The sequence below is a fragment of the Branchiostoma lanceolatum genome, chromosome 3 (genome assembly GCF_035083965.1).
Source record: "Branchiostoma lanceolatum isolate klBraLanc5 chromosome 3, klBraLanc5.hap2, whole genome shotgun sequence".
NCBI lineage: Eukaryota > Metazoa > Chordata > Leptocardii > Amphioxiformes > Branchiostomatidae > Branchiostoma > Branchiostoma lanceolatum.
In genome coordinates this window covers 10,567,782-10,584,799 of record NC_089724.1, presented here as the reverse complement: position 1 = coordinate 10,584,799, position 17,018 = coordinate 10,567,782, and the positions used below count along the sequence as shown (strand labels likewise).

The 17,018-nt window shown below is 43.5% G+C and overlaps 1 protein-coding gene across 43 annotated transcripts in view; it reads right to left on the bottom strand.

Annotated features, from left to right (window-relative positions):
- Positions 1–17,018, bottom strand: part of LOC136430179 (fibropellin-1-like) — a 62,737-nt gene that overhangs the window by 43,884 nt on the left and 1,835 nt on the right. For 42 of the 43 annotated variants that reach the window (XR_010754857.1, XM_066420551.1, XM_066420539.1 and 39 more), the window contains exons 2-4: positions 2,872–2,945; positions 2,456–2,659; positions 33–218 (exon numbers count right to left, since the gene is read on the bottom strand). Coding sequence is in view for 42 of the 43 variants with exons in the window: in XM_066420551.1 (XP_066276648.1) it covers positions 33–218; positions 2,456–2,659; positions 2,872–2,945 (464 nt within the window). In the remaining variant the exon portion in view is untranslated. Of the gene's footprint in view, positions 1–32; positions 219–2,455; positions 2,660–2,871; positions 2,946–6,729; positions 6,857–17,018 lie in introns of those variants that run through there. The other variant, XM_066420521.1, reaches the window with a different exon arrangement.

Sequence of the window (17,018 nt, the reverse complement as noted above, 5' to 3'; positions counted from 1 at the left end):
TCAGTGGTGAAAATACGAGTTTGATTAGGTACCTTCACACACTATGTCGTCTCCCCTCCATATTCCGTTCTTGCAGAGTTTCGTCCCACCAGATGTCTTGTTGTATCCGACCATGCAGTCGAAGATACATACGTGGCCGGCTGGATAGGGGGGGTCGGCTGGATCACAATCGCTGGTGGAATCGTCGGGAAGGCTGGGTGCCCTTTCACATGGGTTGCCTGAGTATATAAAAAATGGTTGATAAGCTCCCCTCTAACACTTTTATCCACTCAAACTGACTATACTGTAACTTGGAGGGACATTCTATAAAAGGACGTATCTTACTAATGTGATAAGCGGGCATTTGTGTTGAGAGGAGCATGCTTGAGTTACTAGCGGTTGAGAGGAATACTTGAGTTAGCAGCCCGTGCGCGAGTACGGTGTGGGTAGATTTCTTCGTTTTACTTCTAGAAAAGTGTTTTTCTACGTGTGAACTGAGTTACGCTGGCTAATGTTAAATCTTGTTGACAAGGTTGCAAAGAACAGTGTAAATGGTGGATCAGGGTGGAGGTAGAATGTATTGAAAGGAGGTAATTTGAAAGGTCACTACGCCACGGATAACTAAATGATAAACCTACAGTACTCGCACGACACCGTACACAACAGGGAAACGTATTGGTCTCCGTCACGTCCCAGAGGATGGTTACATTGCCTAAAGCAGTTGGCCCATTTCCACGACTAGTATGAACATGGCTCGACTTTACAATGGTGATGTATCTTTACGGCAACATAATATTCTAAGGATCTTGTGGCCCAAAACACACCGAGCATGAAAGCCATGAAATACGCATTCGTCGCTTTGAAACGCATTCGCATGACAACGCAGCAGATCGTCAATTGCCGTTTGGATGGTGTCCGACCATCAATTTACGCTGTCAGAGGGTCTGATAAGGCAAGTGGAAAACGTCCAATAATCAAGTCCTACATGCTAACTGCCTTTTCATGGTGATACTGATGGAATATCATAACAGAGTCCTCATACTTTCATGACAACGTACGTTGCGTTATTCCAATCCAACACGTTCTTATATACATGAAATTGACAGGGAACATGTTCAGGAAAAGGGTGTTTTCACAATGTTCTCTGCTGAAATAGCAGTATTATCTGGGACATGTGTTTCACATTGATATCATGTTTTGCTGTGTGACCGAGCTGTTGACAACGTCGTCAGTAATAGACAAATCCGGGAGCACTTTGGACATCATTAATTGGCAAGTCGACATGTGAAAAAAACATTGTTAGGAGTGCAGAAAAAAATAATTTTATTCAACGATGTTGACATTCACATAACTTCCAAATGCCACAAGTATGAAATTGTCGTCATTTACCATTATTGAGATAGTTGTGTCTCATTAATTATGCAAATTAGGTCTTCATTTGCATATTTTCTATCTATCAAGATTCCTCTATTTCTCAGTTACAAATGTCACATATCTTAATAGTCATATCATGGATTACAGCGAGTGTTTAGAATCTCCTCATTAATTATGCAAATTAGAATCTGATTTGCATAATTGTCGTCTAATCACACAAAGCATCACGTAAGCTATATGCATACCAAAAATCATGACCATCCATCAAGCCCATCTTGAGTTATAGTATTTTCTCATTAATTATGCAGATGAGGTCTTCATTTGCATATTTGATATCTAATAATATTTCTCTCTTCCCCAGTGACATGTGTCACATGTTTGAGAGTCCTATGCCGGAATTTGGCGGATGTACAAACTTTCCTCATGAATTATGCAAATTAGATACAGATTTGCATAATAAGTATCTAATCATGTACATCATCACTCAAGTTATCTACTAACCAATGATCATGGCCATTCATCATGCCCTTCTTCAGTTATTCCCTTTCAAAGTCTGAAGCAAATCCTGCTCCTGCAGTTCCAAAAAAGCCACCAGGGGGCCGAAACATATATCACTTACTCTCTGTCCAAAGAGCTATCTACCACTGAAAAATCAGGAACATAGCATGTCCAGAACACGAGATATCCAAACAGAAAGTTCCACTGCAGTACCGTGACAAGCCGCTAGGGTACCCCAAATCTAATCATTTCCAGGTCTCAATATCTACCCACCCACTAAATATCAAGACAATCCATCCAGGCCTTCTCCAGTTATTCTGCTTCTTTACACACCCACACATACAGACGCTACCCTCTGCATAACCTTCTCGGCGAAGGTAATAACATGATGTGATGTTTTGCAGAGATGCCGTCAATGCAGAGTCAAAACTTGCGAATCGTTTTGCACGGGTGGCTGTTCGTGTTTGTAAATGTACCGATCATAAATATAAAAGCATACAAACGTTTTTTGTGTAATAATGATAAATCACTGGAATGTGAATTACATGTCGTGCGCTCAAACCACTTTAGAGATATGTATTTGAAAGAGCCTCGGACCACTCACATTCACACTCCAGTCCGCGCCCTCCAGTCCACCATTTCGTCCGGCCCCTGACCTTGCATACCCTCTCTCTAACTCCTCGTAGCCTTATACATCCCTCATTGCAGTCAAACGTGCAGACGGTTCCTTTGGGGTACCGTCCGTCTGCCTTTGCAGCCTTGTTGCATGTACTTGTCGTGTCCGGAAAGTTCAAAGGCTTACACGTTTCTGTAAGGTGGACACATTCGTATCACTCAGTTCAGTACTTAAGCTTCGTATAAAACATAAAGATACATGAAAGTAGCACATGGCATATTTACATAAAATCATAATTCTTTTTTACATGAGGGTGCATGGAGCAAACCTCCATAATGCCCCCATTACATCAGCTGATACCCAAATAGATTACACAAGTAGGTGGCATAATCTGCAAGACTTACTTCTAATTTTCCTTCCGCCGACAGGAGCTACATGCATCACAATAGTGAGACAAACCACGAGGCCGATGATGACCCTTAAACAGAAAGAAATATGGTCATTTAGATTGAAGGTAGTCACCGCAACTATGGCTACTGTTCTCCTGAATTCCTCTTATCCCCTCCCCTCACCGTATGGCTGATACAAGATGGAGATTCGCCAAGCCTCCATCCAGGTGATTTGTAGTGAATCACCAACTGCAGACAGAAGGATTTGGACCATCGCATGGGGCATGCTCCTACTCTTTTTCGAAAGGTGTGGTGGGTTCGTTTACGTGCGCGGGGTGTGTCTCTCACCAAACACGGGACCTCCATTTCTTGAACGTCCTATCCGAGGGACGTCCCTAACCCTAGATGGGCTAGGTACTCATTTTACACCTGAGTGAAGTGAGGAAAGGCGTGTAAAGTGCCTTTCCCAACATCGGGGCGCAAGTTCGGACATGTCTCTGGCCACAGCCCGGGATTAGCTCCCGGGTCCAATTGTTTGACAGCCGCGCGCTCTACCACTTGCGCCACACGACGCCACAGTTTACAGTACCAGGGGCCAACACTTTGGAATAGACTCTCTGCTGATCAAAGACGATTCACCGGGTTGACGGCCTGCAGAAATGGACTGTAGCTAAATATTTCTACTGTTACTTGAACGAAATTTATGTTCTAAGCTTTATGATGTAATATGTGTAATGATGAATGTAATACTATGTTCTTGCTTACGTGTAGTGTATATGGACGTGTCCAGGGACACCTGAAAAACAGGCTACAGGCCTGAGTTGTGATTTTCCCTGGTAAAATAAATGAAATGAAATAAAGCAAAAGCTTTCTAGGAATTGCGTCTCTGACTTCCGAGTCTCTTTCCAAGATCGGCTTGAAGAGTACTGTCTACAAAAAGTGATAACATGATAAGATGGGGCGGGTGCACAATTCAGATCTTTGGCCAGGAAGGTTGAGGTGGTCGTGCGGTTCGAAAATAAACAGCTTACGTGACTCTCGAACTAGCTGGAAGAATTATTGTTGCATGGATGCCCATCCATTGCAGCGAGGCTAGAAAAAACTGTGTCAAACATTTCGCCATCTTTTTCAGAAATACTGAAATGATAAAGAGCTCCACGACCTCACACCTTCGTCAAATGATGCTAACCAATACGACTGACGTGTCATAAATGTTTTTCATGGATTTTGCAACTTAGGTCCTCATTCGTATGTATCAATTGATCATCTTATCCACCGAAATAACAAAAAGTTGCCCAAAGTATGAACGTCTTTTCTAAAGAATCTCGAACTCTCTCATGTACTCTAAGACGTTCTTTCACAGTTCTCAAAGCGTTTTGGCTGCACATTAAACGGCCTGCACGCGATTATGCGTATAACTAATCGCGTTATCGTACATATGCAAAGTGTTATATTTGGGAATTGCAAAACCCATTTGAGTTAGTAAAATTCTTGTGCAATTTACTTATAATCATAAGTACCAAAGAGTACAAACACCCCTCGATACTGATTACTGATGGATCTGTAGGTAACTGATAATAGCAGACCGGTCGGACAAGATTTTTAAGCAAGCAGTTAGCGAAAGCGCAGGTGAAACGGTTCAGATGCTCCCTCTGGTATTTTATTCGATATCTGCAGCCGTGCTAGCCTCCGTTGCAGTCCTTTTCCCCGCGGCTTTTTTTTTAATTTTTTTTTGGGGGGGGCTCCCCAGCGGCAGACACAGGGTCTATAGCGGACACAGGGGCACGGCGGATACGAGATCCCAAGCAGATACGCGGCGCCCCCCCCCCAAAAAAAAAAATTGAAAAAAAAAAGCCGCGGGGAAAAGGACTGCAACGGAGGCTAAGCCGTCCAGTGACTAAAGATTTGACATCTGCAAACGTGCCATTTGTCACGTCGTAGCAATTATTCTGTCATTATGGAGGCGTGGCCAAAAAGGTGAGTCATTTCTTTACATTGTGGCTAACGAAAACATGCGTGCCTTTCATGGTCATCACTGGACAGATCATTAGAATAGATGCCAGGCTGTGGTGGCACACTAGTAGCCTGGAGTCCAGCCTATTTAGCTTCCGTCCGCTACCCTAGCTCCACTAGGGTGGCGGACGGAAGCTAAATAGGCTGGACTCCAGGCTAGCACACTAGCTCTGAATTTGTAGTGAAGGAGAAATTGTCTTACAAGTGAAAAATTAGTTTGATTGGTTTTAATTAATTTTTGTCAACATTAACAGGTTGCTTGGGTACTTCTACCTAGTGATTATGCTAACTGTTATCACAGTCAGGTGAATGTTCAACACGTCGGCAAGAATAGTTTTAGCTTAGTCCGGCGGCCACAACACTCAGGACTGTGCACATTCTGGAGCGGGTCAATTCCTGGCATAGGGAACCTTAGCCCATGTTTGTTTACGTTTACTTATATCAGTTGTAATTTAAAATAGGAATTTCTCACAGCTATAAACACACGTTCGTGCGGCGGTCTACTTTTTAGAGCGGACTTTTACGTTGTGTGCCGAAGTTGAAAACCTAATGCCACGCAAACACGCAAACATACAAGAAAGAATTTGCAGCATACCCGTGCCCGAATCGTAAAACGTTCATGGTCCGAGAAATGCAACTACAGAACCATAAGTTGGAACAGAATACTGTTCGTTCATATGAACTCATAGGAATGAGCTCTGCCGCGATGGCCAAGTGCCAATAACATGACGCACATTCTGCGCCCGCTTTGTTATTCACATTCCTTTTGACGAACGTCAAATGCCAACCGCTACGGGTGTGTGCCCAATGCACTAGATATGACAAAATGTAGCGCTATGGCAGCATTCCTTTGGGGATTGCGCTTTTCTAAGGTCCAAATAGTGGATGTGGCAGACAGTTTGACCCGGCCAAAGGGATACTGCTGTTGTTTTTTGTCCGCATTATATTGATATCATACTAGACATTTTGAATTTTGAGATTTTCACAGAGTTTCACTCCTCTGGGTCCACTGCGACAATTGTTGTAACCGACAGGATATAACAGCTTTATACCGACCAAAATCCATTTCTGATGAAAGTGATGGCTACCAAATAACCACGACGCCAATCCACTGGCATACTCTAGTATATACAAAGTTTATAATTATATTGAAATAACAAGGACCCGAGAAAAACACACGGAACGCACGTAGACCTTCGATTGTCGGTTGTATTTTAGGTTAATCTGTAAAGGGTTTACTTTGGAATCGGAAAGCAGTGGCCAAGAGACATACTGTCAACAGTATAGGAAGAAAGTTCTTTATCGACAGGTCTACACCGCGCGCGTGCACGCTTGCGGCTTGGGGGGTGAGTAGCACCAGAATGGCGGTCTCAAATGAACACATATTTCGTACTAGATCGTACTATGTTAACTTGAGATACTAGTACCCTGCACTGCACATAAAACAACTTAACGGTTCAAAGGAGTCAATGCTTGGATAGTAAATTAGTACGGTAAATATTCAGAATACTCGAACATGTAATGTTAAGTAATAAGGCAATAACTAATACAAGTATCGTGTCTTTGCCTTAGTAAGAAGCAAAAAAACACACACAAAAACGGCATGACTTCTAATTATCTTCAAAACATATGCTAAGAAACAACCTAAGTTCTCGAAGATGCTACTTTACAGTCTCACTCCGAGGCAGTGCGTGCGACTCAGCTCAACGCCCACTTTTTCCCGCCACCAACCATGGGTCTAGCTGACCAAGTGTCCCGCAAAAAACTTATTCACAATCGACTGTGATAATGTTGTGAAAGAAATGTAGAACTAACGTATGTTACGATATTCCGATGAATATTATATTGTTTCGTACTCACCGCATGGTGGCAATTCTTTTACGAGCTACCAGTGACGAGCTACCGAATTTCCCACCCGACTCAAGCGAGGTGTTGGGCGGAAATAGATCGACTGCCGATAGCACTAGTTATCTACGCACTTCGCTCTGTCATGACACAAGTTGATTATACGTAATTAAGGATAACCTCTAAAACAGGCTTCTGTCCGATAACGAGCTATTTTCTTATCAGCACCGTGTTTCGATGGCTGTGCTTGAGAACAGTGGGTTCAATAGCAATCCTAATTTCACAAAGTATGGCGTATTCAGCTACTCATATTCAAAGATAGCAATAAAAAAATAGTCTCTACCAGACTTACTACGCCGGCTATACAGGGAGAATATTTGCCAGGATTTCATTTGCAGACTCATACGCGGGCGAAATGTGATCTTCACCGTGGACTGACTATACTGGCCAAGTATTCCTTTTTTGGACGAATAGACCTCTTTCCAGTTACGGTGGCCATTTTGAATTCCCAGAGGTCAGCTCGGGGTCATGCACCAAAACGAGGCAGTCCCTGACTCAGATCCTACTATAACCCTGGGTAATGCCAGTTATACCATCTTCAGTGGTACATTTCGCCCCTCTAAGATGAAATAATCTAATATATGTGCCTTTCATATGTAGAAAATATTGTTGTGGACATTTTGACTTATTTTTGGCTAAATTTTTATTCGTTTTTCACAGTTTTTGATGGGTAACTTAAGGACAGTGTCTACATTTGTATATCCTCCTTAATATCTTTTTACTAGTAGGATTAATACAAGACCTAGAAAGACTAAGCTGCAGACTGGCATTCTAGTGGGTAAAAAATTAGAAGGCAATTGGCAGTTGTTCCGACAATTTCTCAATGCCAAGATCCATTCTGCAAACACCGAGCTCCATGGAGTGATTGAGGTTCAATGCAGAACTCAGTGCAGTGGGAAAGGTTAGGGTACACACTGGATGCGCTCTTTGTATATTTGTATGTCAGTTTGCTCCAATGATAGTTTTGGTAGCATACACTTCCACAAGTTGAGTCCAGATCATTGTGGGATGAAATTTAGCAGATCTATCCTGTGATTTTGACGATTTCTCAATGCTAAGATTGGCATGGCAAAGAAACGCTATACCCGTAAATGTTATCGCCTGTGGGACAGGGATCGACCTACCCTGGGAGTCCAGACACCGAGTATCGGCGCGCCACCGAGCGCCGACGTGTTCGGCTAGCGGTGCTTGGGTTTACAGCGGAGATTGGGGCGGGGTCGGTCTTCGGGGGCAGCGGGAAACTAGTGATGGGGACGCATCTGTGATTTGCTCTGCATTGGACCGGACCGGTCGACCCAATAGAGCTTAGTTTGCAGAACGGATCTTGGCATCGAGAAATTGTCGGAACAACTGCCAATTGTCTTCTAATTTTTTACCCACAAGAATACCAGCCTGCAGCGAGTCTTGTATTAATCCTACTAGTTAAGATATTAAGGAGGATACACGGTAGACTGTCCTTAAGTTACCCGTCAAAAACTGTGGAAAACGTATAGAAATTTAGCCAAAAATAAGTCAAAATGTCCACAGCAATATTTTCTACATATGAAAGGCACAATAACATATATTAGATTATTTTATCTTAGAGGGGCGAAATGTACCACCGAAGATGGTATAACTGGCATTACCCAGGGTTATAGTAGGATCTGAGTCAAGCCTAGGTTACACATAGCCGAACATGGCTCCCGAACGCTAGCCGACTCAGGTCGGCGGTAGTTCGGGAGCATTCTGACCAGTTTTTGGGCCACGCCTATCTTTGGCGCCGAACATGCGCCGAAGATGCGCCGATCATCTCCTAACCAGTACACGAATTACTCCCGAATGGGCCCCGAATGCTTTCTAGCTTACTCCCAACCATCCCGACCTCTAGCCGCAGACTGCCGAATCTCTCCTGACTAAACCCCGACCGATTGCAGACCCTCTCACGAATTTAAATGGACATATTCAGCGACTTTCAAAAGAGGGGTCATTTTCGGTTTTAATTAAAATAATCCATTCTATTATGTTGTTAACATCACCGAGAGATCGAATTCGGATCATGGCTAGCTTTAATACTGCTTTTAGTGTTCTTCCTTGTTTTTGGTCGTGTGAAGGTCGGGGGTGATTCGCCCACGTTCCGATAGTAGTCACTTGGTTGAGAATTAGTTAGCAGAGTTTTGTCTACGGCCTTGGGGTGAGTTATGGGTAGGTTGGAAACTAGTTGGGAGTAAGTCAGTAGTGTTTCTGGCGTGGTTAAGGTTCTAATTTTACTACTGACTCAATCCCGAATACCAGCCGAGCACTAGCCGACCGCGCCGAACACCAGCCGAACACCAGCCGACCCATTTCAGACCCTCCGTCCAGAGCCGAATGTTTTGAAATTTTCAAAACATTCGGCTGGCGCAGCCGAACACCAGCCGACTCAGCCGAACGCCAGCCGACTCGGCCGAACGCCAACCGAGCTAGCTCCCGAATCACTCCCGAATCACTTCAACCATGGTCGGGGGAGAGTCGGGAGGCCATGTTCGGCTATGTGTAACCTAGGCTTCAGGGACTGCCTCGTTTTGGTGCATGACCCCGAGCTGACCCCTGGGAATTCAAAATGGCCGCCGTAACTGGAAAGAGGTCTATTCTACGATCCATACGCCTGTAAGGAGGATAAAAAGGCCATTCGAAGCCTGCCGTGTTGACGTCGACGAGATTAGCCCTCATACTAGTCGACGTCAGGGACTGCGTCACACGCCTCAGGCGAGCCAGGGACTGCGTCACCACATCTACGATTGTTGACAGATTTCCTGACAGTTTTCAGAGCTGCCTCAACTTATGATGGGACAGAAAGTCTCACATAGAGTAGCAATCCACTTTAAAATGTCAGAAAGTACCGTGCGTTTCCTTTTTGTCAAGGGTAAGCAATAATGTTTCGCGTAGCTTAGGTGGACGCTCAAACACAACACAATTATCAACAAATCATCTTTTGAAATCAAGCGTAGGTAACTTCAAATGTTACTTGTTGTTTCGCACGCTTGACTTAACGAAGGTGTGGTCACAAAGATATCGATCTAAGTGAGCTTACTCACAGTAACCAAGGAGGTTTAAAAATGATCCTATTTAAACCTCGAGCTCCTTGCAATAACATTGTGCACAGAAGTGCAAAGCCAAATTCAGAACATGTTGACAGTGCTAAGGGCCCTGTCGCAATTTTGCGTATATCAAGCCCTCACAAGTTCGTCATAAAAGAAATTGAAAACGCAACCATATGCTGAAATATTCGCTTTTTTTATTACATTGACTTATGTGTGAAGCACATCAAGTGTAACGAATTCAGCGCATCAATTTTCTTGCTGGGAAGAGCTGCGCATGCAGTGCGCATGCCAGTCGTAATCCGGAAGCACCCAGCTTATGCTGACTACATATGCTTGGCGCACTTCCGACGAATACCAAGCGTATTCCGAGCGTATTTGATTTATTGACAAAACGGCGGCTGCTTGCCGCTATTTCCATTACAAGTGAAGGTTCCATAGGGTGAACAGTAACCTTAAAGGTTTGTCATCATGGGCCGTTTGAGACAGGGCCCTAAAAACTTGCTGCATAGATGCTTGCTGCATAGGCGTGGCCATGGCCTAAATCAGTTTTGATCATTACCTTCGCCGAGAAGGTTATGCAGAGGGTAGCGTTTGTCTGTCTGTCTGTCTGTCTGTTTGTTTGTAGTGGCACAGGATAACTCGAGAATGCCTTGATGGATTGTCTTGGTATTTGGTATGTTGGTAGGTTTTGATGAGACCTAAAAACGATTAGATTTTGGGCCCCCTAGCGGCTTCTTACGGTACTGCAGCGGAACTTCCTGTTTTGATATCTCGTGTTCTGGACATGCTATGGAACTTATTTTTGAGTGGTAGATAGATCTTTGGACAGAGAGTAAGTGATGTGGGTTTGGGCCCCCTAGCGGCTTTTTTGGAACTGCAGGAGCAGGTTTTGCGTCTGACTTTGAAAGGGAATAACTCAAGAAGGGCTTGATGGATGGTAATGATTTTTGGTAGGTAGATAGCTTGAGTGATGATGTACATGATTAGACACTTCTTATGCAAATCAGTATCTAATTTGCATAATTAATGAGGAAAGTTTATACATCCGCCAAATTCCATGATAGGACTCTGAAACATGTGACATATGTAACTGAGGAAGAGAGAAATATAAATTGATATGAACTATGCATATGAAGACCTCATTTGCATAATTAATGAGAAAATACTATAACATGATGGCCTTGATGGATGGTCATGATTTTTGGTATGTGGATAGTTTTTGTGATGCTTAGTATGATTGGATGATAATTATGCAAATCAGATTCTGATTTGCATAATTAATGAGGCAACTTTAAAAATCTGCTTTGTTCCATGATATGACAATTCAAATTCTTACTGAGGAAGAGAGGACTGTTGATAGATAGAAAATATGCAAATGTGGGCCTTATCTGCATACTTAATGAGTAACTTCTATTATTCCACACTGGCAAAAGACGGCAATTTCATACATTTAATCCTTTTTTGTGGCATCGGGACGTTATGTGAAAGTGAACATCGTTGAATCAAATTATGCTAATAAGGGCATCCTTTGCATAATTGATGATAAATTTGTTAAGCTCATACTTTGGACATGTTATATTTTAAGACAATCAACTGGTATGGTTTATGATTGATGAGAAACACTCCTAATACGTCAGTCATAAAGGTTAAAATCATTTGGCGAAGGTATGAGGTCGTGGAACTCTAGTTTCAAATGCTAATGCTACTACAGAGTCATGGTTTGGAAAGGGATAATTCAGGGCCTATGAACGAACGGAACCCCCACCCCACCAGGACGGCGCTCTCGCCGAGCTCTCGAGCTCTCTGTGGCGTCAAATTGGCCAGAGCACGTCGAGAGAGCGCCAAGGTCGCCCTGGGAGCGCGGAAGGAGCGCATAGATCGATCGAGAGCGCCATGGCAGCCAAGGTCGCCGTCACCTCGGCGACTGTTTTGAACCGGCTCAAAAGAATCGCCGTGAGAGCGCCGAGTGCTGTTCCACATTCCGAATGTCATATCCCAACCGCCACCGGTGTATCACAAATGCACAAATATGATAAAGTTTATTTAGCACATTCCTGTGGGGGTTGAGCTTTTTCATGGTCTAAATAGTTGATGTAGCAGAGAATTTGATCTGGCCAAAGGGATACTGCTGGCGTTTTTGGTCCTCATCATACTGCACATTTTGAATTTTGAGATTGTTCACTCCGAAATACCGTAACGTTTGTTATAGACGTCAGGATATAACAATTTTTCAGAAATTAAGAGAGAGACTCTCAACAATATTGGGAGAAAGTACAACCTATATATCGACAGACCTAGACAGGCCCGTGTAACTCCAGAAATTAAGCAGAAATTGCTGAGACGGTTTCAGATGAACACACATTTCCTACTACTATGATTTTAACGTAATCCAAACATCCTGTTCTACAAACAAGGTACGTTCATTGGAACAAATGCTTGGGTCTATCTAGTACGATAAAGTTTCAGAATTAGAGAACATTCCAACATGTAATGTCAATGAAAAATATGTAATAAGGCAATGACTAATGCAAATATTGTGTCTTTGCACCCTTAGTAAGAAGGCAAAGGAAATAGTAAAACCTCTTAAGACAACTGCTTCTTGATATGTGCGAAAGAAAACAACCTAAGTTCTTGAAGCAGCTATTTCGCAATTTCACTCCGAGGCGGCGCGTGCTACTCTACAAACAGAGGGCATATGATAAAAAGGTCACAATCTTCCCCATCATTCGCATCAACCTCTGCTTGGAGAGTAGCGCGTGCCAGCGGCCTGTGCGAGCTCACCGCCCACTTCTTTTGCTCGGAAATCACAGCAAAGCGCCGAGGGGTACCAGAGCACTGGGTATCTGTGTGGCATTGTCATGTAGGGTACTTTGGACACAATTTTCTTGTCAAACACGCGTTCGTTAGCGCTCAACATTCGCTTTAGGCGCTGCGCCACCACGTGTAGTCCACGCGATAGCCGTCGCGACAATGCTGTACAGTGCTCTAGTACACACTCTTGTCCAACTCTCTACCAAATGGCGTTGTTTAATGCTCGCCAGTATTGACAACAAATCGGCACTGTGCTGTCACTGCTGTGATGTCCGTGTGAAAGGCTCTGGTTTGATATGGGTGTTCTATAACTGACCACATACACTGCATAACCTATTCGCAACCGACTGTTTTGCGATAGTGTGTTTAGCGTACACATACGTCTATAATAAATGATATTACAAAAATAATCTTTCGTACTTTCTACATGTTGGAATTTCATACCCGTCCCAGACGGGGAGTCGACTGCCGACAATTATATCGACGCACTTTGCTGTACACACGAAGCCAAGTCAATTAAGAACAGCCCCGAAACAGGTTTTGATATCACCGCCTTCAAGGCTTCAGCCTGATAACGATCTATTTTCTGATCAACGCCATGTTCTGAAAGCTGCTTTTAATAACCATGAGTACGACAGCACTCAGCACTTGCGAAAGTATTTCGTATTCAGCAAACGATAGCAGTTGTCAAAGCCATTCGAAGCCTAACATGTTGACTTCGATCATACCCTCAGGGGCACTCATCAAGCCAGTCAGGGACTGCGTCAACACACCTCAGGCGAGCCACCTGCAGGGACTGCCTTACCACACCACACATACGATTGTTTAGGCCCCCATTCCACTAGACGCCGATCGCGCTGCGCTCTCGCTGCGGCACAACCGGATTTGTCTAATCCTTGATTTCCGAATTGGAATATCATAGAAAATGTAAAAGTATGGCTGAAAAGACAACAGAACGCATAAAGCGTTCGTTTTTCATCTATGGAATTCGTTGAGCGCTCTGTTAAATTTCATGTCGCAGAGAGCGCACAGCGAGAACGCCGTCCTAGTTGAATGGGGGTATTAGAGATTTTCTGACAGTTTTCAAAGCAGACTCAAATTTCAATGGGATGTCCTGATAATGGTATAAAGTAAACAGTGGTACGGTTTGAAATCTCAAATGTCATTTTTAATACGTTTCTCTTTTTTCAATGGTTACAGCGTGTGAAGAATGTTACACGTAGGTTACGGGCTTGTAAAGACAATGGTGCCATTGACAGATGATCTGAGCTGAACTGGGGTTATATGTCAATCACAGCACAATACCAAATTATATCAAGTCAGTGAAACTTCAAAGGTTGTCTACTGTTTTACACGCTTGAACTTATCGGATAATTTGTTATTGTAGGAGGGTTGATCAACAACTTGTCTGAACTCCCACCCATTTCCGACGTTCCCCAATTATCAACTCTTGATAATTTTTCTAAACCCGAAATTACAAATGTCCTGAAGATGAAAGCCCTATCCTGGTAATAGGCTGGTATAGAGGTAAGGGAGGTTCTATTTCGCAAGAAAATGCAGTTTCGGGTGAAATATGCCCCTAGAAATATGGAGACAGTCTATGTTAAATGTGAATATGTTAAACGTGCAACCCCTGACGACCTTGCGCGGTTCAGGACCTGCACCGACAGCCTGTTATCCGCTATAAATCTGCCTTTTAATTCACTTTTGTGCCAAAACCCTAATTGTAATAACATTGAACATAGATCTGATCTTGATAAATTCACCTCTGAGATAGTCGCTGCCCTTAAAAGTGCGGCTTCTACCTCTCTTTCGTCACGGAGCGGCACAACTCCCCATGTGATCCCTGGTTGGAATTCTATCGTTAAAGAATACCATACCGCAGCTCGAGATGCTTTCTTTTTATGGTGCGATAACAATCGACCGAGGTACGGGGCCATTTGGAACTTAATGAGAACAACTAGGGCCAAATTTAAGCTTTCTCTAAGAGAGTGCCAACGCTCTGCCGCTCAACACAGGGCAGATGCTCTGGCCTCTAGTCTACATAAGGGGGGGCAGACGGGATTTTGGTCCGCCTTACGTTCCCAAAATGGTCCCAGGTCCAACCTTCCTTGTAATGTGGATGGTCACAGCGGTGCCTCCAGCATTGTCAATATGTGGCGGCAACACTACAGTTCGTTATTAAACTCTGTCAATGCCAGTACCTGTAAGTCCTACGTAGACGACACTATCAAAGCAGGCGTTAGTTATGACCCTGGTATGTTTACACCTGTATTTGAAATATGTGCAGCGATTAACAGGCTCCCTAATGGGAAGTCCTGTGACGTAGATGGTTTGTCAGCCGAACACCTGAAGAACGCGGGGCCTCGACTGATCACGTTACTCTCCCTGTTATTCTCAGCCATGTTGCTTCACGGCCACATCCCTCCAGTCCTGCTGAATGTTGTTCTTGTCCCGTTAATCAAAAAACAAAATCTAAACCCCTCAATCAAAAACAACTACCGGCCGATTGCCATTTCCAGTCCCCTGTTTAAACTGTTTGAATCTATTCTTCTTGATCGTATGGAAAGCTATTTATCTACTCCAGCGAACCAGTTTGGCTTCAAACAGCATCACGGGACTGATATGTGCATCTTCGCCCTTAAAGAGGTTATCTCTTACTTTAAATGTCGAGGCTCCCCAGTCTTTGTATGCTTTCTTGATGCTTCGAAAGCCTTCGATCGTGTTAACCACTATACATTGTTTAACAAACTGCTCAATAGAGGAGTGCCTGTATATTTAGTACGTATCATCGTATGTTGGTTTCATATGCTGTCCTTCAGAGTGCGCTGGGGGACTACCGTGTCTGATAGCTTCAGCTCCAGCAACGGTGTTCCCCAGGGGAGCATATTGTCTCCAATTTTATTCAACATCTATATGGCTGATCTCAGCGACCAGTTAAACAGTGCCAAAGTGGGCTGTTTCATTGGCAATGTTTCCGTAAACCACCTAATGTATGCAGATGATATATGCCTTATCTGTCCTTCAGCGAAAGCCTTACAAAAGTTAATTAGTATATGTGAGGCATTTGGTGCTGATAATGATGTCATATTTTGTGATAAGAAAACCAATTGTATGTATTTCCCATGCCCCCGCCTACGTTTGAATGGTGCGCCACCCTCAGTGGAGTTATACGGTACCCTTCTGGCCTACGTTCCCTCGGCCACATACTTGGGTTTTCAAATTACCCCCAACCTTTCTGATGACGATTCAATTCGAAAAATAACTAGACAGCTCTACGCTAAAGCAAATTCTCTCTCCCGCAAATTCTTCCTATGCTCGGCAGAGGTGAAGCGCATCCTTTTTATATCTCAGTGCTCTGCTATGTACTGCGCACAACTGTGGACCAACCACAGTGCAGGTGCAATGCAGAGACTCCGGGTGGCTTACCATGACGCTTTTAAGATGTTAATGTCTCAGCCTAGGAGTACTAGTAACTCTTTACTCTTCTCGAGCTGTCGAGTTGATAGCTTCGACGCCAGGCGGCGTAAGTTGGCGCATTCATTTGTGACGCGTCTCCTTGCGTCTGCCAACGGTATAATCCAGCTGCTATGCAATTCTGAGGTTTTTGCACTTAGCGGGCATTGGCCCTACTATTGTCGACTAGTACTACCGCCATCTCGTTTCTACACTACTTGATGTAATATCTTTGTCGTTATTGTTTTACGTAGATGTTTGTACATTGTCTCTGTTGTTCCTTTTTTAATATGGGCCCGTGGCCTGAGCCAAAGAATAAATAAAATAAATAAATAAATAAAAGTTTGCCAGGTTTAAAATGATAATCCCCCTTAAATACCCCCTAAAGTTGGTACTATAACAATGTACTAAACTTTATGAAATCAAAGAGGACACAAGTCAAATTTTAGTCGCTGTCGAGCGAGCGCCGTCTAGTGGAAAGGGTGCCTCGTTTAGTAGAAACTTCATGTTTTTTAGACAAGCTCAGCTATCTGACTTAACAGGAGAAGCAGGACAAATTAATCTAGAAATTCACCAGACCACACGATACCACACATGTACACGGGAAAGATTCTCACCAGTTTTCTATCTAGTTTAAACTGGATAGGTTGCTTCAGGCAGCAGTACAGTGGTTTCCTGATGATGTATGTGACTTAACATACCAATGAAGGGCACATAATGCACAAGGCAAATGCAAAAAAAAACAATAGATTCAACAATGTATTGTTTACATGTTGCCTAATGTACCTTGTGAAGTCTATGGAAATTTCACAGCTATTCTTGTGAAGCCGAATCCTTTTGTGCTTTTCTGTTATCTATAACTTATAAGCAGTGGAAAATGACTAAAAAAAAAACTGTTGTCGGAGGTCGAGTTTTTTC